The 26,568-nt window shown below is 38.5% G+C and overlaps 1 protein-coding gene across 1 annotated transcript; it reads left to right on the top strand.

The window, feature by feature from the left end:
* Positions 1 to 1,882: 1,882 nt before the first annotated feature.
* Positions 1,883 to 26,542, top strand: LOC117316131. The gene is made up of 11 exons (XM_033870630.1): positions 1,883 to 2,321; positions 2,852 to 3,217; positions 3,786 to 3,869; positions 5,237 to 5,392; positions 6,218 to 6,318; positions 18,097 to 18,440; positions 19,140 to 19,926; positions 20,283 to 20,304; positions 22,709 to 22,839; positions 23,767 to 23,971; positions 25,242 to 26,542. Exons 1-11 carry the CDS (start codon positions 1,919 to 1,921, stop codon positions 25,553 to 25,555), a joined length of 2,913 nt encoding a protein of 970 aa, XP_033726521.1. The 5' UTR covers positions 1,883 to 1,918; the 3' UTR covers positions 25,556 to 26,542.
* Positions 26,543 to 26,568: the final 26 nt, after the last annotated feature.

Genomic DNA, 26,568 nt, shown 5'->3' with positions numbered 1-26,568 from the left:
AGAGCAGTATGGACGGATCACAGCTGTACAAACTTGACTATAGAGCAGTATGGACGGCTCACAGCTGTACAAACTTAACTATAGAGCAGTACGGACGGCTCACAGCTGTACAAACTTGACTATAGAGCCGTATGGACGGCTCACAGCTGTACAAACTTGACTATAGAGCCGTATGGACGGCTCACAGCTGTACAAACTTGACTATAGAGCAGTGTGGACGGCTCACAGCTGTACAAACTTGACTATAGAGCAGTATGGACGGCTCACAGCTGTACAAACTTGACTATAGAGCCGTATGGACGGATCACAGCTGTACAAACTTGACTATAGAGCCGTATGGACGGATCACAGCTGTACAAACTTAACTATAGGGCAGTATGGACGGCTCACAGCTGTACAAACTTAACTATAGGGCAGTATGGACGGCTCACAGCTGTACAAACTTAACTATAGAGCAGTACGGACGGCTCACAGCTGTACAAACTTATTACTATAGAGCGGTATGGACGGCTCACAGCTGTAAAAACTTAACTATAGAGCGGTATGGACGGCTCACAGCTGTACAAACTTAACTACCACAGACTCCAGAAAATACGTCAGATAAGGTGATTTATAATTTATTGAGGTATAAATAGTTCTAGTTAGTCTCTATCTCGGTTTTACTTCCTCCACTATATCTGTTCATACCTGGTAGACTCCATATCTCTCTTACACTCTCCATTATCTCGGTTCATACCTGGTAGACTCCATATCTTTCTAACACTCTCCTTTATGTGGGTTCAAACCTGGTAGACTCCATATCTTTCTAACACTCTCCTTTATGTGGGTTCAAACCTGGTAGACTCCATATCTTTCTTACACCATCCATGTCCGTTGTACTTCTAATACAACTATTGCATAATAAGACATTTTCTTCACCGAATCACTAGGTGTTGAAATATGAAGGCTTCTTGATATGTTGTGAGCCTCATATTGAAGGATTTGAATTTTGCCGGACATATTGTATTATTTTTCAACATAATCCCCTTCACTATCTATACACTTTCGCCAGTGACGTTTCAGGGCCTTAATGCCACTTTTATAAAACTCCTGTTCCTTGCAGATCAGAAAGTCATCCCCTGCATGTATGACGTCATCATCAGACTGAAAGTGGGTGCCTCAAATAGCTGTTTTCAGCCTGATGGAGCGAAGTCAGGTTAATAAGGTGGATGCTCAATCACTTTAAAAGGCGCAATCGTGAATGGCAGCCATGGCTATGACAGACTTGTAAACAGGATCATTGGCCTGACGGAATAGCACACCTTTAGTGAGCTTTCCGCGGCGCTTAGTTAAGTTGAATATTTTCCCGTAACCGCCTCAGAAGTGAGGCATAGTATGTGTCATTGGTTGTTTGTCCCTTTTAGAGACAATCTATCAGCAGAATACCATCTGCATCCCAGAAAACCGAGGCCATAACCTTTCCAGCTGATGGAACAGTCTTCGCCTTCTTTGGCGGGGGAAAGGGTGCCTTCCATTGTTTCGATTGTTGTTTGGCATCTGGGTCAAGGTGATGGACACATGCTTCATCCATAGTGACAAATCTCTGAAGAAAGTCGGCAGGATAGATTTATATGGAGACCTTTCAAAAGTACCACTAGAATAAGATAATGGCCCAGTTATTCAAATGTGTTTAGCTTAATCACGTGATCAGTGAAACTCTCATTTCACCTTTACTTCAAAACCCGTGAGTGGATATAACGGGCAGGTTAGAGACTAAAGAATTCTCTAGACTTTTTTTTAAAAATGTTGCCAAGTTTTTTTAACCAGAAATAAATTGATGAGGATATTGCAATTAGCCTAATCATCTTTTGAACAACTGGTCCCAGGTGCTCAAACTGAGGAAATGACGCATACAATTGTTTCTGTTTAGGTTACAAGCATGTCGGACGCTTCAAGAGCGACAAGGCATATGCTGAAAGCTACCGACGATGGAGATATAGACGACTACAACAAATGGGTAAGTCGAGGAGCTGACACCACTGGTACGGACAAAAAAGGGCAGAACGCGCTACACTTCCTCGTCAAACAGGGGAAGTACCGGATGTTACAACAGGTGCTTAACAGTCAACCGGAAGTGCATAATCTAGTAAACAAAGCGGACAACAAAGGATGGTCAGCGCTTCACCTCTGCTGTATACAACATCCGGTGGAACTTCGAACATTGGAATCACTGCTGACTGTAGGAGGGGACCCATACCTGGAGAACAAATGTGGTAAATGTAAGGATCTCGTTGACGATGATGCCAAGGAATTTCTACATTGGAGGAAGCGTCATCACAATGGTATCTATATACTGTAAACATGCATATTTTAGCGGTAGTCTTACTTTAGCGGTTTTCGCGCTAATTGTAGTTTACCTAGATTGGTCCCTATGGTAATCATTGTAGCCTAATTCTACTCAACCCGTCAAGACACGGAATATTACAACAATGGCGTCACAAACCTAGAACACAGAGACAAAGTTACATAATATATTACAAACAACAACATTGTTTTGAAATACTATTCGTGTTTGTTGTTAACTAAACACTTAAGTCGGTCGGCTGGTGTGTATACTGTAAAACGCTTTGAATTCGTGGGGTCAATATTTAGCGGTTTTTTTGTTTGTTAACATATACATTGTAGGCGAGGTCTAAATTTGACTTTATACCTGTTTCCGATATTTCGTGGATCACTTGTATGTCATTATGATTTTACATAATATAATATTTTTCCACTATTTTTTTCAGTTGACTAAGCTGTGCATAAAACGTATGTAACGTTTTTGAGTTACATCTTCACTACGCTACACATATACATATTATCATTGTAGGATTGCCAAGGGACATCAAAACCCTCCCAAACGAATACATTCTATTATATATAAGGAAATTTGGCCACCTTGGTGACGATTTTACCACCACGTATGACAGGATATTAGAGGAAGGAAAGGTTGAATCCAACGACATCCAAATCATTATTACAGGCCCACGTGGTGTAGGGAAAACCACCTTATCAAAGTCTATGATGGGGTGGAAGGCAAAGAAAAGCGGACAAACTCCAACTAAATGTATAGAAATGTATCCCAGAAGGTTCACGATCGACTTGGATGATGGAAGCAGAGACGACAATGGGGATGAACCAGAGATTGTATCTTGCTTACAACAATTCGTGGACTCTGTGCTGAAGAGGACGGAAGGTAGGTTATCGTATGTACAGCTAAATTGGCTCATACAGTAATATCAAACCAAGAACATTGTCATGTATGTACATCAAAATTGACCCAAAATATAAAATCAAGAACATTGTCATGTATGCATTTTTGTAGTTGGCAATTGTCATTTTTAAGTCAGACTAAGGGTGTTTAATATTCCGGAAGTATGCTGTCCAGATCACTCGTAGGTTTGTATTCTAGTCATTGAACTATATCAATACGAAGCGTTTGTCTGACCATGATCGTCGTATAATAAAGTGTGTTGTACCAGACACTCTTGCGTGGTTTATGACAAACTTCCCTTAGAAAAGTCGATTCCATATATATATATTAATTACGTTTGTGTTTACCTTAACGTAAATCTTACTCCCTCCGTGCAGGACAACTGACTCTATGGCCACTAAGGATGTAATTTATTCAGTATAAACACACAATCTCCAAACTAGACGTGTTTTACAAATGTCTTTCGTAGTAGCGAATTCTTTTTATCAAAAACTATCGTCACCAATCTATATTGTACCGTTATTGAGTATATGTTAATTCCCGTGTTAAGATCAGGGACATCCTAGAAAGCAGACCTGGCTGAAGCGACACTTGTCTGTAACTACTCGGCCTGGGAAGGAGGTATCGGAACAAAGTACGTGACAAAGTATTCAATAGAGAAACAAATCACGTGGCAAAGTGTTCAATAAAAAAAAAAAACAAAGTACGAGGTAAGGTGTTCAATAAAGAAACAAAGTACGGGGTAAAGTGTTCAATAAAGAAACAAAGTACGGGGTAAAGTGTTCAATAAAGAAACAAAGTACGGGGTAAAGTGTTCAATAAAGAAACAAAGTACGGGGTAAGGTGTTTAATAAAGAAACAAAGTACGGGGTAAAGTGTTCAATAAAGAAACAAAGTTCGAGGTAAATTGTTCAATAAAGAAGCAAAGTACGGGATAAAATGTTCAATAAAGAAACAAAGTACGTGGTAAAGTGTTCAATAAAGAAACAAAGTACGGGATAAAATGTTCAATAAAGAAACAAAGTACGGGATAAAATGTTCAATAAAGAAGCAAAGTACGGGGTAAATTGTTCAATAAAGAAGCAAAGTACGGGGTAGGGTGTTCAATAAAGGAACAAAGTACGAGGTTAGGTGTTCAATAAAGAAACAACGTACGGGGTAAGGTGTTCAATGAAGAAACAAAGTACGGGGTAATGTGTTCAATAAAGAAACAAAATACGTGGTAAAGTGTTCAATGAAGAAGCAAAGTACGAGGTAAAGTGTTCAATAAAGAAACAAAGTACGGGGTAAGGTGTTTAATAAAGAAGCAAAGTTCGAGGTAAAGTGTTCAATAAAGAAACAAAGTACGAGGTAAATTGTTCAATAAAGAAGCAAAGTACGGGATAAAATGCTCAATAAAGAAACAACGTAAGGGGTAAGGTGTTCAATAAAGAAACAACGTACGGGGTAAGGTGTTCAATAAAGAAACAAAGTACGGGGTAAGGTGTTCAATAAAGAAACAAAGTACGGGGTAAAGTGTTCAATAAAGAAACAAAGTACGGGGTAAGGTGTTCAATAAAGAAACAAAGTACGAGGTTAGGTGTTCAATAAAGAAACAAAGTACGAGGTTAGGTGTTCAATAAAGAAACAACGTACGGGGTAAAGTGTTCAATAAAGAAACAAAGTACGGGGTAAAGTGTTCAATAAAGAAACAAAGTACGGGGTAAGGTGTTCAATATAGAAAGAAGTAAAGAGGACATATAAACGAAATTCGAACTTTAAATTGACGGAGCCATGGCAAAATAGGAACTACATGACATCACTTGAACAAGCGCAGGGAGAATTAGACCATGTGGTTTGGAAGGGTTACTGTAATATTGACTGTATAAACACTATGTATCACATTCTGATATTACATTAAATTTGGACGTAACATTTTTTCATCTAAGGAAATATGGAATACCGTAATTGATTCTATTTGATATGACAAAGTATTTATTGTTTACTTTACTTTTCTTCCAGATACTAGAGGCACAAGTGAGAAACCAACGGTGTCCGTATTGGATTTCTCTGGAAATAGTGTGTATGAGGGTATCCAACACATGTTTATGACAAGTAACTGTGTTTATATCCTAGTTTTCTCATTACAGCTATACCCAAGACTGGAGGAGATGCTGGGTAAGAGATGATAGGTTATTTTTTATTATCATTCAATACTTTGTTTGTTCCCGGGCTTACAACTACTTTTATTCTATATGTATTTGATATATGTACGTATCAGGTTTTCTTAGTGGAAACATTTAGTGTGATTTTCACAGTCCACTTTTCTTTCAATATTAAAATAATACTGTATAAGAAAGAGAGAGAGGGAGAGAGATTAACTAGTCGTGCAAATGCATTATTAAAAATTCGACATCAGTATTTTATTATTCGGAAACGCTGTAGCTATTATTTGCTGCCAGGAAATATACGCACACATGTAGCAATATTATTACATTTTTACCTGTGAAATATCGAAAAATTCATTCTATAAAAGTGATATTTTTTACTAGTGAAAATTATTACTTTTTCTGATATTTTTCTCAAACAAATATCACCTTTTCTGATTTGACCAATCAGAACATTGCTTACAAACGACAAGGGTGGACATTATAATGTGCATATAGCTCTCCGTCATGATATATGTCTCACAATGCAAGATAGAATACACAACGTCACGATTTGGCGTACATTTGTGAGCCGTTGACAGCTAATCGCAATGAATTCTAGAGAGATATTGAGCTGCCTCAGCATCTTTTGCCATAAAATGTAAAAAAAAAAAAAAAAAAAACATCGTGTCGCTATCATTTTGATATTTTTCACTCGTGCTACGCATTTGTGAAACCTATCAAAATACTAGCCACACTCGTGAAAAATATTTGGTATTACTGATTCTCTATTTATCTTGCCTCATCACTTTGATATCACTATTTTATTGGTTTCTTTTTAACCGCTACATATTAGTCGGTGTTCATGAACGACTTCGGTACATATCCCTTTCGAAGAACGGACAACATCCAGGTGTTATACTAGTGGGAACCAACCTGGACAAAGTTCCGGATTCGGTAAGAGGATCTCGACCATTTATATTGTCGGGTGGGTATATGGAGTATCATAGTGTTGTCGGGTGGGTATGTGTAGTATCATAGTATTGTCGGGTGGGTATATGGAGTATCATAGCTTTGTCGGGTGGGTATATGGAGTATCATAGTATTGTTGGTTGGGTATATGGAGTATCATAGCTTTGTCGGGTGGGTATATGGAGTATCATAGTATTGTCGGGTGGGTATATGGAGTATCATAGCTTTGTCGGGTGTGTATATGGAGTATCATAACATTGTTGGGTGGGTATATGGAGTATTATAGCTTTGTCGGGTGGATATAGGGAGTATCATAACATTGTTGGGTGGGTATATGGAGTATCATAGCTTTGTTGGGTGGGTATATGGAGTATCATAACATTGTCGGGTGGGTATATGGAGTATCATAGCTTTGTCGGGTGGGTATATGGAGTATAATAGTGTTGTCGGGTGGATATATGGAGTATCATAGCTTTGTCGGGTGGGTATATGGAGTATCATAGCTTTGTTGGGTGGGTATATGGAGTATTATAGCTTTGTCGGGTGGATATAGGGAGTATCATAACATTGTTGGGTGGGTATATGGAGTATCATAGCTTTGTTGGGTGGGTATATGGAGTATCATAGTATTGTCGGGTGGGTATATGGAGTATCATAACATTGTCGGGTGGGTATATGGAGTATCATAGCTTTGTCGGGTGGGTATATGGAGTATAATAGTGTTGTCGGGTGGATATATGGAGTATCATAGCTTTGTCGGGTGGGTATATGGAGTATCATAATGTTGTCGGTTGGGTATATGGAGTATCATAGCTTTGTCGGGTGGATATAGGGAGTATCATAGTATTGTCGGGTGGGTATATGGAGTATCATAGTATTGTCGGGTGGGTGTATGGAGTATCATAGTGTTGTCGGGTGGATATATGGAGTATCATAGCTTTGTCGGGTGGGTATATGGAGTATCATAGCTTTGTCGGGTGGGTATATGGAGTATCATAGTATTGTCGGTGGGTATATGGAGTATCATAGTATTGTCGGGTGGGTATATGGAGTATCATAGTGTTGTCGGGTGGGTATATGGAGTATCATAGTATTGTCGGGTGGGTATATGGAGTATCATAGCTTTGTCGGGTGGATATATGGAGTATCATAGTATTGTCGGGTGGGTATATGGAGTATCATAGTGTTGTCGGGTGGGTATATGGAGTATCATAGTGCTGTCGGGTGGGTATATGGAGTATCATAGTATTGTCGGGTGGATATATGGAGTATCATAGTATTGTCGGGTGGGTATATGGAGTATCATAGCTTTGTCGGGTGGGTATATGGAGTATCATAGTATTGTCGGGTGGGTATATGGAGTATCATAGTATTGTCGGGTGGATATATGGAGTATCATAGTATTGTCGGGTGGATATATGGAGTATCATAGTATTGTCGGGTGGGTATATGGAGTATCAAAGCTTTGTCGGGTGGGTATATGGAGTATCATAGCTTTGTCGGGTGGGTATATGGAGTATCATAGTATTGTCGGGTGGGTATATGGAGTATCATAGCTTTGTCGGGTGGGTATATGGAGTAAAATAACATTGTCTGGTGGGTATATGGAGTGTCATAGCTTTGTCGGGTGGATATATGGAGTATCATAGCTTTGTCGGGTGGGTATATGGAGTATCATAGTGTTGTCGGGTGGGTATATGGAGTATCATAGTGTTGTCGGGTGGGTATATGGAGTATCATAGTGTTGTCGGGTGGGTATATGGAGTATCATAATGTTGTCGGGTAGGTATATGGAGTATCATAGTGTTGTCGGGTGGGTATATGGAGTATCATAGTATTGTCGGGTGGGTATATGGAGTAAAATAACATTGTCGGGTGGGTATATGGAGTATCATAGTATTGTCGGTGGGTATATGGAGTATCATAGTATTGTCGGTGGGTATATGGAGTATCATAGTATTGTCGGTGGGTATATGGAGTATCATAGTATTGTCGGGTGGGTATATGGAGTATCATAGTATTGTCGGGTGGGTATATGGAGTATCATAACATTGTCGGGTGGGTATATGGAGTATCATAGCTTTGTCGGGTGGGTATATGGAGTATCATAGTATTGTCGGGTGGGTGTATGGAGTATCATAGTATTGTCGGGTGGGTATATGAAGTATCATAGTATTGTCGGGTGGGTATATGGAGTATCATAGTATTGTCGGGTGGGTATATGGAGTATCATAGCTTTGTCGGGTGGGTATATGGAGTATCATAGCATTGTCGGGTGGGTATATGGAGTATCATAGTATTGTCGGGTGGGTATATGGAGTATTATAGCTTTGTCGGGTGGATATATGGAGTATCATAGTATTGTCGGGTGGGTATATGGAGTATCATAACATTGTCGGGTGGGTATATGGAGTATCATAGCTTTGTCGGGTGGGTATATGGAGTATCATAGTATTGTCGGGTGGGTATATGGAGTATCATAGTATTGTCGGGTGGGTATATGGAGTAAAATAACATTGTCGGGTGGGTATATGGAGTATCATAGCTTTGTCGGGTGGGTATATGGAGTATCATAGTATTGTCGGGTGGGTATATGGAGTATCATAGTGTTGTCGGGTGGGTATATGGAGTATCATAGTATTGTCGGGTGGGTATATGGAGTAAAATAACATTGTCGGGTGGGTATATGGAGTATCATAGTATTGTCGGTGGGTATATGGAGTATCATAGTATTGTCGGTGGGTATATGGAGTATCATAGTATTGTCGGTGGGTATATAGAGTATCATAGTGTTGTCGGGTGGGTATATGGAGTATCATAGTATTGTCGGTGGGTATATGGAGTATCATAGTATTGTCGGGTGGGTATATGGAGTATTATAGCTTTGTCGGGTGGATATATGGAGTATCATAGTATTGTCGGGTGGGTATATGGAGTATCATAACATTGTCGGGTGGGTATATGGAGTATCATAGCTTTGTCGGGTGGGTATATGGAGTATCATAGTATTGTCGGGTGGGTATATGGAGTATCATAGTATTGTCGGGTGGGTATATGGAGTAAAATAACATTGTCGGGTGGGTATATGGAGTATCATAGCTTTGTCGGGTGGGTATATGGAGTATCATAGTATTGTCGGGTGGGTATATGGAGTATCATAGTGTTGTCGGGTGGGTATATGGAGTATCATAGTATTGTCGGGTGGGTATATGGAGTAAAATAACATTGTCGGGTGGGTATATGGAGTATCATAGTATTGTCGGTGGGTATATGGAGTATCATAGTATTGTCGGTGGGTATATGGAGTATCATAGTATTGTCGGTGGGTATATAGAGTATCATAGTGTTGTCGGGTGGGTATATGGAGTATCATAGTATTGTCGGTGGGTATATGGAGTATCATAGTATTGTCGGGTGGGTATATGGAGTATTATAGCTTTGTCGGGTGGATATATGGAGTATCATAGTATTGTCGTTTGGGTATATGGAGTATCATAACATTGTCGGGTGGGTATATGGAGTATCATAGCTTTGTCGGGTGGGTATATGGAGTATCATAGTATTGTCGGGTGGGTGTATGGAGTATCATAGTATTGTCGGGTGGGTATATGGAGTATCATAGCATTGTCGGGTGGGTATATGGAGTATCATAGCTTTGTCGGGTGGGTATATGGAGTATCATAGTATTGTCGGGTGGGTATATGGAGTATCATAGTATTGTCGGGTGGGTATATGGAGTATTATAGCTTTGTCGGGTGGATATATAGAGTATCATAGCTTTGTCGGGTGGGTATATGGAGTATCATAGCTTTGTCGGGTGGGTATATGGAGTATCATAGCTTTGTCGGGTGGGTATATGGAGTATCATAGCTTTGTCGGGTGGGTATATGGAGTATCATAGCTTTGTCGGGTGGATATATGGAGTATCATAGTGTTGTCGGGTGGGTATATGTAGTATCATAGTATTGTCGGGTGGGTATATTGAGTATCATAGTATTGTCGGGTGGGTATATTGAGTATCATAGTATTGTCGGGTGGGTATATGGAGTATCATAGCTTTGTCGGGTGGATATATGGAGTATCATAGTGTTGTCGGGTGGGTATATGTAGTATCATAGTATTGTCGGGTGGGTATATGGAGTATCATAGCTTTGTCGGGTGGGTATATGGAGTATCATAGCTTTGTCGGGTGGGTATATGGAGTATCATAGTATTGTCGGGTGGGTATATGGAGTATCATAGCATTGTCGGGTGGGTATATGGAGTATTATAGCTTTGTCGGGTGGATATATGGAGTATCATAGTATTGTCGGGTGGGTATATGAAGTAAAATAACATTGTCGGGTGGGTATATGGAGTATCATAGTATTGTCGGGTGGGTATATGGAGTATCATAGTATTGTCGGGTGGGTATATTGAGTATCATAGCTTTGTCGGGTGGGTATATGGAGTATCATAGTATTGTCGGGTGGGTATATGTAGTATCATAGTATTGTCGGGTGGGTATATGGAGTATCATTGATTTGTCGGGTGGGTATATGGAGTATCATAGCTTTGTCGGATGGGTATATGGAGTAAAATAACATTGTCGGGTGGGTATATGGAGTAAAATAACTGTCGGGTGGGTATATGGAGTAAAATAACATTGTCGGGTGGGTATATGGAGTATCATAGCTTTGTCGGATGGGTATATGGAGTATCATAGCTTTGTCGGGTGGGTATATGGAGTATCATAGCATTGTCGGGTGGGTATATGGAGTATCATAGCTTTGTCGGGTGGGTATATGGAGTATCATAGCTTTGTCGGGTGGGTATATGGAGTATCATAGCTTTGTCGGGTGGGTATATGGAGTATCATAGCTTTGTCGGGTGGATATATGGAGTATCATAGTGTTGTCGGGTGGGTATATGTAGTATCATAGTATTGTCGGGTGGGTATATTGAGTATCATAGTATTGTCGGGTGGGTATATTGAGTATCATAGTATTGTCGGGTGGGTATATGGAGTATCATAGCTTTGTCGGGTGGATATATGGAGTATCATAGTGTTGTCGGGTGGGTATATGTAGTATCATAGTATTGTCGGGTGGGTATATGGAGTATCATAGCTTTGTCGGGTGGGTATATGGAGTATCATAGCTTTGTCGGGTGGGTATATGGAGTATCATAGTATTGTCGGGTGGGTATATGGAGTATCATAGCATTGTCGGGTGGGTATATGGAGTATCATAGCTTTGTCGGGTGGATATATGGAGTATCATAGTATTGTCGGGTGGGTATATGAAGTAAAATAACATTGTCGGGTGGGTATATGGAGTATCATAGTATTGTCGGGTGGGTATATGGAGTATCATAGTATTGTCGGGTGGGTATATGGAGTATCATAGCTTTGTCGGGTGGGTATATGGAGTATCATAGTATTGTCGGGTGGATATATGGAGTATAATAGCTTTGTCGGGTGGATATATGGAGTATCATAGTATTGTCGGGTGGGTATATGGAGTATCATAGCTTTGTCGGGTGGATATATGGAGTATCATAGCTTTGTCGGGTGGATATATGGAGTATCATAGTATTGTCGGGTGGGTATATGGAGTATCATAGTATTGTCGGGTGGGTATATGGAGTATCATAGTGTTGTCGGGTGGGTATATGGAGTATCATAGCATTGTCGGGTGGGTATATGGAGTATCATAGTATTGTCGGGTGGGTATATGGAGTATCATAGTATTGTCGGGTGGGTATATGGAGTATCATAGCTTTGTCGGGTGGATATATGGAGTATCATAGTGTTGTCGGGTGGGTATATGGAGTATCATAATGTTGTCGGTTGGGTATATGGAGTATCATAGTGTTGTCGGGTGGGTATATGGAGTATCATAGTGTTGTCGGGTGGGTATATGGAGTATCATAGTGTTGTCGGGTGGGTATATGGAGTATCATAATGTTGTCGGTTGGGTATATGGAGTATCATAGCTTTGTCGGGTGGGTGTATGGAGTATCATAGTGTTGTCGGGTGGGTATATGGAGTATCATAGTTTTGTCGGATGTGTATATGGAGTATCATAGTATTGTCGGATGTGTATATGGAGTATCATAGTATTGTCGGATGTGTATATGGAGTATCATAGTATTGTCGGTTGGGTATATGGAGTATCATAGCTTTGTCGGTTGGGTATATGGAGTATCATAGTGTTGTCGGGTGGGTATATGGAGTAAAATAGCTTTGTCGGGTGGGTATATGGAGTAATAATAGCTTTGTCGGGTGGGTATATGGAGTAAAATAACATTGTCGTGTGGGTATATGGAGTAATAATAGCTTTGTCGGGTGGGTATATGGAGTAAAATAACATTGTCGTGTGGGTATATGGAGTATCATAGCTTTCTCGGGTGGGTATATGGAGTATCATAGCTTTGTCGGGTGGATATATGGAGTATCATAGTATTGTCAGGTGGGTATATGGAGTAAAATAACATTGTCGGGTGGCTATATGGAGTAAAATAACATTGCCTGGTGGGTATATGGAGTATCATAGTATTGTCGGGTGGGTATATGGAGTATCATAGCTTTGTCGGATGGGTATATGGAGTATCATAGCTTTGTCGGGTGGGTCTATGGAGTATCATAGATTTGTCGGATGGGTATATGGAGTATCATAGATTTGTCGGATGGGTATATGGAGTAAAATAACATTGTCGGGTGGGTATATGAAGTAAAATAACATTGTCTGGTGGGTATATGGAGTATCAAAGCTTTGTCGGGTGGGTATATGGAGTATCATAGCTTTGTCGGGTGGGTATATATGGAAGTATCATAGCTTTGTCGGTGGGGTGGTATATTTTCTTTTTTTTTGGTCAAATAACATTTGTAGGGTGGATTGTTATGGAGTGTAAAATAAACAGTTTTTGTCGGGGGGGTATTTATATGTAGTTGTAATCATAGTATTTGATTCGGGTGGGTATATGGAGTATCATTGATTTTTGTCGGGTGGGGTTATTAGGAAGTATAACATAGCTTTGTCGGATGGGTGTTGTATATGGCGGTTGGTTTAAAAAATAACATTTTGTTCGGGTGGGTTTTATATGGAGTAAAATAACTGTCGGGTGGGTATATGGAAAGTAAAAATAACATTGTCGGGTTGGGTATATGGAGGTATCATAGCTTTGTGTCGGATGGGTATTGGAGAGTGTATCAAGTACATCATCACATTTGTCGGGGTGGGTATATGGAGGAGTATCATAGTTTATTTGTCGGGTTGGGTATATGGAAGTATCCATAGTATTGTCGGGTGGGTCTATGGGAGTTATTTATGCTTTGTCGGGTGGATATATAAGAGTATGATCATGAGCTTTGTTCGGGGGTTTTTGTTATATTGAGTTAAATCATCGCTGTGTAGGGTGGGTTATATGGAGTAGTAGTTATCATAGCTTGTCGGGTGGTATATGGAGTATCATAGCTTTTGTCGGGTGGGTATATGGGAGTATCATTGCTTTTGTCGGGTGGATTATATGGGTTCATAGTGTTGTTCGGGTGGGTTATGTAGTATCATAGATTGTCGAGGTGGGTTTTATATTGAAGTATACATAGTATTGTCGGTGGGTGGGTTTTATATATTGAGTAGTATCATAGTATTGTCGGGTGGTATCTGGAGTATCATAAGCTTTGTCGGGTGGATATATGGAGTTATCTCATAGTGTTGTTTGTCGGGGGGGTAATATGTAGTATCATAGTAGTTATTGTCGGGTGGGTATGTGTTGGGTTGGTTATATGGTTATGGAGTATCATTAGTTTGTCGGGTGGGTGGTATAGGTATTATATGGAGTAATCATAGGCTTTTTGTTCGGGTGGGGTGGGGTATATGGAGTATCATAGTATGTTCGGGGTGGTTATGTTTATATGGAGTATCAATAGCATTTTCGGGTGGGGTGTTATGGGAGTATATAGCTTTTGTCGGGTGGATATATGGAGTATTCATAGATTGTCGGGTGGGTATATATGAAGTATAAATAAACATTGGCGGGTGGGTGTTATTGGGGTGTGTGGTGGGTATATGGAGTATCATAGTAATGTCGGGTGGGTGGTGGGTTGGGTATTAGTATGGAGTATCATTGTAGTATTTGATTCGGGGGGTATATTGAGTATCATAGCTTTGTCGGTTGGGTATATGGAGTATCATAGTTTATGTCGGCGTGGGGAATAGTAGTATAATAGTATTTTGTCGGGTGGGATATGGAAGTATCATTGATTTGTCGGGTGGGGTTAATATGGAGGATCATAGCTTGGTCGGATGGGTATATGGAAGTAAAATAACATTGTCGGGTGGGTATATGGAGTAAAATAACTGTCGGGTGGGTATATGGAGTAAAATAACATTGTCGGGTGGGTATATGGAGTATCATAGCTTTGTCGGATGGGTATATGGAGTATCATAGCTTTGTCGGGTGGGTATATGGAGTATCATAGCATTGTCGGGTGGGTATATGGAGTATCATAGCTTTGTCGGGTGGGTATATGGAGTATCATAGCTTTGTCGGGTGGGTATATGGAGTATCATAGCTTTGTCGGGTGGGTATATGGAGTATCATAGCTTTGTCGGGTGGATATATGGAGTATCATAGTGTTGTCGGGTGGGTATATGGAGTATCATAGTATTGTCGGGTGGGTATATTGAGTATCATAGTATTGTCGGGTGGGTATATTGAGTATCATAGTATTGTCGGGTGGGTATATGGAGTATCATAGCTTTGTCGGGTGGGTATATGGAGTATCATAGTGTTGTCGGGTGGGTATATGGAGTATCATAGTATTGTCGGGTGGGTATATGGAGTATCATAGCTTTGTCGGGTGGGTATATGGAGTATCATAGCTTTGTCGGGTGGGTATATGGAGTATCATAGTATTGTCGGGTGGGTATATGGAGTATCATAGCATTGTCGGGTGGGTATATGGAGTATCATAGCTTTGTCGGGTGGATATATGGAGTATCATAGTATTGTCGGGTGGGTATATGAAGTAAAATAACATTGTCGGGTGGGTATATGGAGTATCATAGTATTGTCGGGTGGGTATATGGAGTATCATAGTATTGTCGGGTGGGTATATGGAGTATCATAGCTTTGTCGGGTGGGTATATGGAGTATCATAGTATTGTCGGGTGGATATATGGAGTATAATAGCTTTGTCGGGTGGATATATGGAGTATCATAGTATTGTCGGGTGGGTATATGGAGTATCATAGCTTTGTCGGGTGGATATATGGAGTATCATAGCTTTGTCGGGTGGATATATGGAGTATCATAGTATTGTCGGGTGGGTATATGGAGTATCATAGTATTGTCGGGTGGGTATATGGAGTATCATAGTGTTGTCGGGTGGGTATATGGAGTATCATAGCATTGTCGGGTGGGTATATGGAGTATCATAGTATTGTCGGGTGGGTATATGGAGTATCATAGTATTGTCGGGTGGATATATGGAGTATAATAGCTTTGTCGGGTGGATATATGGAGTATCATAGTGTTGTCGGGTGGGTATATGGAGTATCATAATGTTGTCGGGTGGGTATATGGAGTATCATAGTGTTGTCGGGTGGGTATATGGAGTATCATAGTGTTGTCGGGTGGGTATATGGAGTATCATAGTGTTGTCGGGTGGGTATATGGAGTATCATAATGTTGTCGGTTGGGTATATGGAGTATCATAGCTTTGTCGGGTGGGTGTATGGAGTATCATAGTGTTGTCGGGTGGGTATATGGAGTATCATAGTTTTGTCGGATGTGTATATGGAGTATCATAGTATTGTCGGATGTGTATATGGAGTATCATAGTATTGTCGGATGTGTATATGGAGTATCATAGTATTGTCGGTTGGGTATATGGAGTATCATAGCTTTGTCGGTTGGGTATATGGAGTATCATAGTGTTGTCGGGTGGGTATATGGAGTAAAATAGCTTTGTCGGGTGGGTATATGGAGTAATAATAGCTTTGTCGGGTGGGTATATGGAGTAAAATAACATTGTCGTGTGGGTATATGGAGTAATAATAGCTTTGTCGGGTGGGTATATGGAGTAAAATAACATTGTCGTGTGGGTATATGGAGTATCATAGCTTTCTCGGGTGGGTATATGGAGTATCATAGCTTTGTCGGGTGGATATATGGAGTATCATAGTATTGTCAGGTGGGTATATGGAGTAAAATAACATTGTCGGGTGGCTATATGGAGTAAAATAACATTGCCTGGTGGGTATATGGAGTATCATAGTATTGTCGGGTGGGTATATGGAGTATCATAGCTTTGTCGGATGGGTATATGGAGTATCATAGCTTTGTCGGGTGGGTCTATGGAGTATCATAGATTTGTCGGATGGGTATATGGAGTATCATAGATTGTCGGATGGGTATATGGAGTAAAATAACATTGTCGGGTGGGTATATGAAGTAAAATAACATTGTCTGGTGGGTATATGGAGTATCAAAGCTTTGTCGGGTGGGTATATGGAGTATCATAGCTTTGTCGGGTGGGTATATGGAGTATCATAGCTTTGTCGGGTGGGTATATGGAGTAACATAACATTGTCGGGTGGATGTATGGAGTAAAATAACAGTGTCGGGTGGGTATATGTAGTATCATAGTATTGTCGGGTGGGTATATGGAGTATCATTGATTTGTCGGGTGGGTATATGGAGTATCATAGCTTTGTCGGATGGGTATATGGAGTAAAATAACATTGTCGGGTGGGTATATGGAGTAAAATAACTGTCGGGTGGGTATATGGAGTAAAATAACATTGTCGGGTGGGTATATGGAGTATCATAGCTTTGTCGGATGGGTATATGGAGTATCATAACATTGTCGAGTATCATAGCTTTGTCGGGTGGGTATATGGAGTATCATAGCATTGTCGGGTGGGTATATGGAGTATCATAGCTTTGTCGGGTGGGTATATGGAGTATCATAGCTTTGTCGGGTGGGTATATGGAGTATCATAGTATTGTCGGGTGGGTATATGGAGTATCATAGTATTGTCGGGTGGGTATATGGAGTATCATAGTATTGTCGGGTGGGTATATGGAGTATCATAGTATTGTCGGGTGGGTATATGGAGTGTCATAACTTTGTCGGGTGGGTATATGGAGTGTCATAGCTTTGTCGGGTGGGTATATGGAGTATCATAGCTTTGTCGGGTGGGTATATGGAGTGTCATAGCTTTGTCGGGTGGGTATATGGAGTGTCATAGCTTTGTCGGGTGGGAATATGGAGTGTCATAGCTTTGTCGGGTGGGAATATGGAGTATCATAGTGTTGTCGGGTGGGTATATGGAGTGTCATAGCTTTGTCGGGTGGGTATATGGAGTGTCATAGCTTTGTCGGGTGGGTATATGGAGTGTCATAGCTTTGTCGGGTGGGTATATGGAGTATCATAGCTTTGTCGGGTGGGTATATGGAGTATCATAGCTTTGTCGGGTGGGTATACGGATTTATATGGCATTTGGTGTACGAGTTAGAGTGATGCGGGTACGGAATGAGCTGAAACCACCTTCTTGAGTTACTCGTTATTTCAATTTCTGATGCTGATCAAATTTTATGTTTGATTTTGTTTTAATAATGATATAGATGCAATATATATATTTTTTTCTATTCATTTTGAGCATTTCCGTAAATGCCTTTAAACATGTGTCGGGGGTTTTCATGTTTTATATCCTTGCTTTATATATATCAACTCATTAAAAGAAGTCCATGTTTTTTTTTGGTTTCATTCAGTCAAAAAATCAGGAAGCAATTCACGCAGAAATAAGGGAACATCTGAAGGAGCATACTGAATTAGGGAAATTCGCATCCGAGCACGTGCAAAGAATTTTTCTCGTGAATTCCCTCGAATTACAGCAAGAAGTAAGAGAAGAGATTTGGCAATCTACCGTGACGGCAGCTACTCGAGATCACCAATGGCGACAAGAAGTTCCCGCGAGATGGCTAGCTCTAGAACGAGAACTCCTTCGCTATAGGGCCAATGGTCACAAAATCATGACGTTTGGAAATGTTTGTTTAGTTGCAAAAGAAATGGCGGTCCCTATACAGGAGGAGGAACAAGTAAAGGAATGTCTAAGGTTTGGCTTCAATATCTGGCTTGTATTCAAACGGCATGATCACATATAAACAGTTAAATACTAGTACTGCCAATAGGGGATCGTACACGAGTGGCTATGGTATATAGATTTGATTAAACTCGTTAAATAATCTAAGCCAGAGGCTTTATTGTCAAGTCATAAATTATTCATGACGTTACAATTGCGTTATTACACGTGTATATTACAATGTTTATGACATGGTCACATAACATGGTAGAACAGGCAATTTATTTGATAAAAGATATTAAATGCAACATCTATAATCTAACGAAAAAATACCTTCAAATTGAATATGAGGTAGTTTTGCCCGTTACATCAAGCGTGCTTTTTTTTTGTTAATTTTAGGTAAATTTGAACCATCGAAAATCAACATTTACAAAATACAAATAATTCTACAGTTTAAGAAAATCGACAGAAAAGAAAGAATCCAGATATTTTAACGAATTCGTAAATATGAACAAAATATAGATTTACATGCAAATCTATGATAAAGTACACGGAAAACAAACTTAAGCATTTAGAATTAACATACGCATAAACTACGTCGCAGTTTATATATAGTACACTCCGTTGTGTTTATGACTATTTATTCTTACATAAAATTTATATTATATTTGATTTTTAATGTTTTCCCGGAAATCCTCTACTTTCACATTATTGTATATTTTATACTTTCAGGCTCTTGCACCGGAAGAAAGCTTTACTGATATGCAATCAACTATTGTCTCTGAAATCAGACGATCCGATAGTCCTGAATACAAGATGGCTGATCAGTCGTCTAGTCGAGCTGTTGGCAGTCCAACAGCCATTTGTGTCGCCTGATTTTATGGAATGTTTCCTGGAAGGTGACTCTAAAACGGAAACACCAAGAAACAAGAAAATGTTCATGGCAACTATTGTTCAGTTATCCTTGGTCGCTGAACCTCTTCCAGAAAAGACGAAAAACAAACCTGGTCACTACATTCTGCCGTGTATGCTTCCTCCAGTAAATAATCAGCTCATCACATCGATTCTGAGTCAGAGGAAGAAATGTTCAACCTTGTGTTTCGTTTCCAACGATCACTTTATTCCATCTGCAATACGTGACAGGCTGTTGACGATTTGCATCAACAGGTTTGAAGTGCTATCCGATCTGAACTCTCGGGAGATGTTGCTGTATAGACATAATGGGTGTTTTATAATGAACCCCGGTGTATACCTATCACTGCAGTGCAGCAAATCTAGAATGAAACTGACTTTGTTTTCATGTACGGATTCTCAAATACATGCCGGGATCGGCAACGTCATTAGGGAAACCGTGGTAAACTTGTTTGGCGATCGCACGAAATATGATTGTCGTCTTCTATATGACGATGTTTCATGTGAGATCTTAGTCCCTGAGGACGGAGTTATCAGACAGAATACTGATCCATTTCACCAAAATCTGCCAGAGGACGTGGCCATATGGTTTGGACAATCCCAACAGGTATGTATACTGTGGACCTAAATATTCAAAGAATTACTGAAGGTGCTAAAGGAATTGAGGGAAAACAAGTTCTTAAGTTGATATTTTTGTATACTTCGTACAAATAAAAAAGTTTTGTGCTTCATGTTTCCCTACCTACTCAAATGTTTTACTCCAAAGAAGCACCGTTTAAGTAAGAATGAACCTTCTTTATTCATATTTTATCAAAAAATATTTATACATATTTTCCTACCTACTTGTATCCACTGATTTTTTTGTTGAGATATTAGCTTTAGTAAAAAATCTAGCGTTAAAATATTTGTCATACTTGGCTTGTATATTTCATATTAATAAACACTGTTTTTATATCTTTGTAGATGCCAGACATCCCTTCGATAGGTATGTTGATTTCATTTGATATCCATATGACGTTCTTGTCGCCACACGTTTAGCATTAACCGTCCTTAAATATAAAATGATGTTTACTTATTGTCTGGAGTATGTGTTTCGTAATCCGTTAAGCCAAGAATGGTACTTCTTCATCGAGATTAAGACATTTATTTCGACCTATTTCGCATTTCCCCGTGGCTTCCTAGATGAGTCTTAGAAAGTCGAAACAGCTGTATAACGATGTTTAACTATCAATGACTCTACCGTATCAAACTCTCAACTTGTATTGAAAGGTTCTGACATCTGTTATGCAATCCTATTATGTAAAACTCTGAATCATATAGAGTTGTTTTTTTTCGAGCGCGAACGCTGTGCAATTAACCGTCGTTCCTACAATGTCTGCTTGTATCTGGTTGCGGTGATTTTTGCCATAAAATTTGAACACGTGTTTTCTTCAATAATAGGAGTAAAATTAAACACTGAAATTTATCATTAATCGGAATGTACTTAATTTGGGGAAAGTACTTTTCTGTACTTGCCAGAGTATATATAAGTATAAATTTTTATTTTTACCGAGCAATTATAAAAAAAAGATATGATCATTTGACCAATGCACATTACCATAGTAGTATTAAGGATCTGCTCTTCTGAGGCTTCAGTCACGCTGAAGTCTGGTTTGATCTTGCATAAAAAGGTTTTGTAATGTATAACAAAAAATGGCAATTTTATAGTAAGATTGTATCTGAAAAATGTGTCAAAATTCCAGACTTTTAATGTAATAAGATTTGTTTTAGAAGAACTTTTAAAAATGGTCCATTTGGTGGTCATTTTGAAAATTGTGGTTTCTTGCATTTTGTGCAAGGCTCAAATTTCCCATTTTTGGACTTCACTAAATACCATCATTGCGTTGGCAATTTTGAATGTTTCTAATTAATTTTTGCTGTAAAACGTTGAAATGTTCAATACAATGAAAATAAGAAAAAACAAAGTGGAATATTACACAGATTTTGCATTTTAGTTTTATATTTTAATGTTACTGGAGCAATAAAAAATATTTCCCCGAAAAACTGAAAAATAGCAAATATTAGTTAAGGACAAAGAATACTTTATACTTCAAAATTTAGGGGTAGGGGTTACATAAAATGCTATTCTGATTAAGAATAAATGGCTAGATCAGTTTAACTTCTAACCTTGAAAAGAATATGCTAGGTTTGTCAATTCCAAGAACATTCATACATATCTGATGATACACTTTTAAGATATTGGTTTGATTTGTTGTGTGTATGGTTAAAACATGAATTCACGTAAAATCACATTCTAATCTTTGATCAACAATAGCTCAAACACAAGCACACTGACATCAAATTTTCTTTCATTTTTATAACTCTGTAAAAATAACATTTAAAAGGTTAGTCATCAGAAAATGTTAACTTTTCACCAGAGTAGATCCTTAATACCAGAGGAGCTAACAATTTTGTCAAGTAAACAGTCGAACTGATTTCTATAAAGTTTATTTCCTACCCTCTTCAGATTGACAGTTCCTACTGCACTTCCAGATGACATAAAATACAATCTGTCAATTACTAACCTTAAAAACCTTATTTCCTGAATACCGATGTTATCATTGTTCCCTAACACAATTATTACTGCAAAAGTAGACACGGACAGATCCATCATGCACGACTTAGGATGAAATGCAGATCCTTAAATAGTCACGTGTACTCACGTAACTTAGTAGATAGTCCTCTGTGTTCTTGTAATCAGTCTGCTGAAACTACCGAGCATTTCCTTCTCCATTATCTCAACTACCAGCTGCGAAGAATTCCGTGTTTTAGGAGTCTTCCTCCTAATTATAATGTTAATACCTTACTATGTATGGTAGTCTAGACATTCCAGTACAGTATAATGAAACTATTTGTGTCGAAGACTTTATCAGCTAATCTAGGCGCTTTTAAGAGCTAGTTATCCTTTATCTATGATATCAATTTAGAATGGTATCTGCAGTATTTTTTGTTTAAGGACTACTTTCCACAACAGTCCTGATAGCGCTATTGTCATACATTGTATGTTATCATGAAATTAGCGTTTGTGAAATGCCTCCAGCATTATCCCTTTCTAAACCCTTGCACACTTTCTCTTTCTTTACCCTGACCGTGTTATATATATGATATATATATAATTATCAGTACTGTAATAGAGCCATTCTATGAACAAAAGGAGACGGATTTACACAAGTACTAAGAACTTGTTTCTGAATCCTGTCATGTTTTGTATAATGTATGTACTGTTGAAATTTAAAATACAATTTAAACTAAAGGCAGTTTCACATACATGTCATTTTTACAAACATTTAAGAAATGACATCATTTCTCATAAAAACAAACTTAGACATATTTTTTCTCGTTTTCCGAAGGTAACAGTTTGGACCCTCTGCAAGATCTTGAACTTAATCCAAAACGGCTGAGTCATGTAGCAAAACATATTTGGAATAGCTATGCCGTGGTGTTTGCCGCCCTTGGAGTAGAGACCTCCGTTGTCGAACAGGTAACACTAACCGTACATGTATGTGTCTCAGGGATTTGTCGTATTTAGTAAATAATCTGAAATGTTTTATAAAAGGATTCGGAATAAATTCTTAACCCATGGTTTATGATAAAACTTTTGAAAAGCTTTACAAAAATAAAATAATTCGGTAAGCACACTATGAATCTTAAAATTCAGTGGAGTATGGAAGAATTACCGAAGAATTGATAGCAAATAATTCAGACTTAACTAAAGTATCTCTTTATTACATTAAAGTGTTTTTTTTCTGAAGATAATGTTACATTATTTGTGAACGATTTATTTTGGGTTATTTATGAAGTAAAACATGTACCATTCAAAAATTCAATTCATTTCAACCAAAGGTAGCTTGATGTTTATCATAGACTATACATGGACACAATAACTGGCTGTCTAGAGTAGAAGTATAATGTAATTTTTGGTATAGCACTGTATATTTGACCTATTGAAATCACTGACCAATAACAAGATCACCCATGGAAGCACAAATTTATTCACCAAAATGTGTTGGTACAGTAGGTCTTATAAAGGAGGAATCGGATAAAAATATAGATCAAAACATTCATATTGAGGATTAACCCATTAGGATAACATGGGTATTATGGTCTGTTGACGGAGATTAAGTCAGGGGTTTATCTTTACCCTGCCAGTTAGGGTTAAATTGGTATCGTGTAAATCTATTTTCTTATTGCACATCGATATAATTTACTTTATCAAACTATTGAGACCATTTTGATTTTCCAAAATCTCCACCTGGATTCCAATATCTTTGGCTCCTAGCATCACTATCAGTCTTGGTAGGAGGTAAGACACCGATTTATGTTGACCTTGTACGTTAATATTTATATAAATTCAAGTCTTACTGGTGATGTCTCTATTGTAAAATCATTCCACTTTATTTATCCACAGGAAAGATGGCAGCACAAACATCTTGACTTCCGCTCACAACTTACGAAAATACTTCTACGCTGGCGAGCATTGAAGAAAGATGCTGCTTCTCTTCAAATGATTGTCGCAGCTATGAAATTGAACAACATTCCATACGAGGAAATGCTTCTAGACCCTATCTTGGCTGGCGAGACGACAACGACAATGACAAAACTTAAAGATATGGGTAAATTGGTTATATGGACACCCCGATTCGGGTGACTTATTGTTATTGTTCCGTGTCTTATCTATTAGACATCTCGAAGTAAGTTGTTGTGTTTCGTTTCTTACTTATTAGACATCCCGAACGAAGTTGTTGTGTTCCGTTTCGCGTTCTTGTTCGGAGCATATCTCAGCTAATTACTACTGATGCAATTATCATCAAAATTTATATATATAATCAGTACGTTGTGTAATTTGTTCTTTTTCGCCGTGACTTTAGATTGGCAAAACCATATCTAGTAATAACTCTTGTTCTATTTGATCGCAATGAAACTCGTTTTAAGCGAAAAATACTAGGTATTAGGTTGGAGGCCTCTGATTGGTCTAAATTTAGATATCGTTCGATTTCAATGAAACATGGTATATATAGGGATTGGATTTCACTTTTATGTTAACCATGCTTGTATGGAGCAATTCCTCTAAGAATATATTCTATGGGGCGCGCTAGCGCCCCATTTAGAATATATTCTTAGAGGAATTGCTCCATAAAAGCATGGTTAACATAAAAGTGAAATCCAATCCCTATATTTACACTTAGGGATGTTGTTTCTATAAGTCTTTGTGTTTACAATATTTTTTCCTTGTAAATAAAAAAAATCATATAAAAGTCGGACACAGTGGGAGGAGTCAATTATTAGAACAGCCAATGGTGACGCTTCCGCGGTAAAAAATAGTTCTGTTTTTTATTATGATATTAACATAAATAACAAAAACATTTTGATAGATTATCCTATTTAATATTGTCAAACATGTTATTGTTATACATTTAACAATGGTAAACAAAGCGTGTTGTTTTATTTTAAGAAACATTTCATCATGTGCTTGGCGAAAGTAGTTCCCGTACCCTGTCATATTTTCATACGCAAGGTCAAAGTTGAATGTTTCCATGCAAGAATGGTAAACAAATCGGTCTGGTATTGTTATATAGTGACAAAACTTTGCAAGTGTAAATATAGGGGTATTGAGGGACTGAGAGTTCAACTGCATGGGTGCTGTTGCCATAGCAACCACACTGAAGCTTCTGATTGGCCCAATTTAAAAGAATATATTTGATTTATATTAGGGTATTAGTGGACTGCAAATTCAACCATATGGGTTGGGCTGTCATAGTAACCATACGGAGGCATTTTTTGTTAGGTTGATCGGTGTGTGGGGCGGGATGACTTCTGCTATTGCTCTCAATGCCAAATCTAGTTTAAAAAAAAAGTGTTCTGATTTTCTTTTGTCATCTTCAGGTGCGTCTGTCATTCCGGATATGGATCTATCCAGTTCCCCTTCTAGAGATGACCTGGAAGTGATAGCCAGAATTGTTGGTTCTAGTTTTCTTGTGTTCTTCCTGGAACTCGACGTAGATTATCGTGATATCAAAAAGGCAATGGAACTCCATCGACGGCAGAGCGAGAAGGTTTTAACGATGTATCTCCTGGAAGTTTGGGGTCAAAGGTTAGGAAGTAAGGCGACTTTCTATTGTGTAGTGCGTGCCATGGAGGAAACCAACTTGGATACGTCACAGCTGAAACATATCAATCCACGCAGTAGTCATTGTTGATGTTAGCGTGACACACAACATGTATGATAGACCAATGTTTTATAGTGAACTGTATGTGAAAATATTTCATTCCCCTATCAGTATATATATTTATATATATATAGTGGAAAATATAAACTCAACACGACAACTGCTGTGTTTCGCTAACTTTGTCAGGTCAGACGGTCATCTTAAGGCGAGTCATTTTTTAACGTCTCGGTTACCACATTATGACGTCACATGCAATATAGTAACACCAGGGGAGATAACGACACTTATCAAAGTGTTGTTACATTAATTTGTTAAATGTTTAGTGTCTGTTGAAAAAGTAGACATTTAAAACAAATCAATTTGCATTCAATTTCGGTTTAAATATTTTCACAAACATTTCTTCCTTGAAATGTCTTTTAGTGATGCAAGTATCCACCATTTTGTAAAAGGGATATAAACAGAATATCCCTTTGCCACAATTGTCTCGGTGTTCACTAAGTGGAATTTTGTGTGTTCCCGGGGTACGTTTTCCCATTTTTCAAAACAAGATATTTCCCTACATATATATATAATTACAGGTCCCACGCCTCGTATCTTCGCACTTGGATAATTCCAAATCTTTTCACTTTTTATGTTGTTATGTGTTTATCCATGGTTCATAGGAGTTGCCAGGGCTGTGGAGCCCTTGGTTCAACCCCGATCAATAGTGTGTCCTCACGCAGGAGGGCTTGCTCACTGCACATCATTAAGTTTAAGCTCTAAGCATGAACACTGCTATGCTATCGCTTACTGAACAGCATAATTATTAATAGAAATTGAAATAATTGAGACCAAAGGCTGAAATAAACATCAATAAATCAAATTTTATACAGGAAGAACGAACACAAAGCTCTATCAATTTTAACATAATCAAGGAGGAGTAACTTTTAAAAAAATAGTAGAGTATGGTTAACTGGAAAATAATTAATTATTATTGTTGATAAGCAAAAGTTTGATTTAGCGTTAATTTAACGTTAATATTTATCAGAATTTGAATGCAACAC

Source organism: Pecten maximus, chromosome 18 (genome assembly GCF_902652985.1).
Source record: "Pecten maximus chromosome 18, xPecMax1.1, whole genome shotgun sequence".
Taxonomy (NCBI): Eukaryota; Metazoa; Mollusca; class Bivalvia; order Pectinida; family Pectinidae; genus Pecten; species Pecten maximus.
The sequence above is the reverse complement of the archived record's forward strand: the minus strand, read 5'-3'. Positions and strand labels throughout refer to the sequence as shown.

What these genes read in the sequence shown, in the direction of transcription:
- LOC117316131 (XM_033870630.1), top strand. Translation starts at nt 1,919, where the DNA reads ATGTCGGACGCTTCAAGAGCGACAAGGCATATGCTGAAAGCTACCGAC. An exon ending in TGTGCTGAAGAGGACGGAAG is followed by an intron (nt 3,218 to 3,785) that starts GTAGGTTATCGT and finishes TCCCGTGTTAAG; the next exon opens with ATCAGGGACATCCTAGAAAG. An exon ending in GGTTTGGACAATCCCAACAG is followed by an intron (nt 19,927 to 20,282) that starts GTATGTATACTG and finishes ATATCTTTGTAG; the next exon opens with ATGCCAGACATCCCTTCGAT.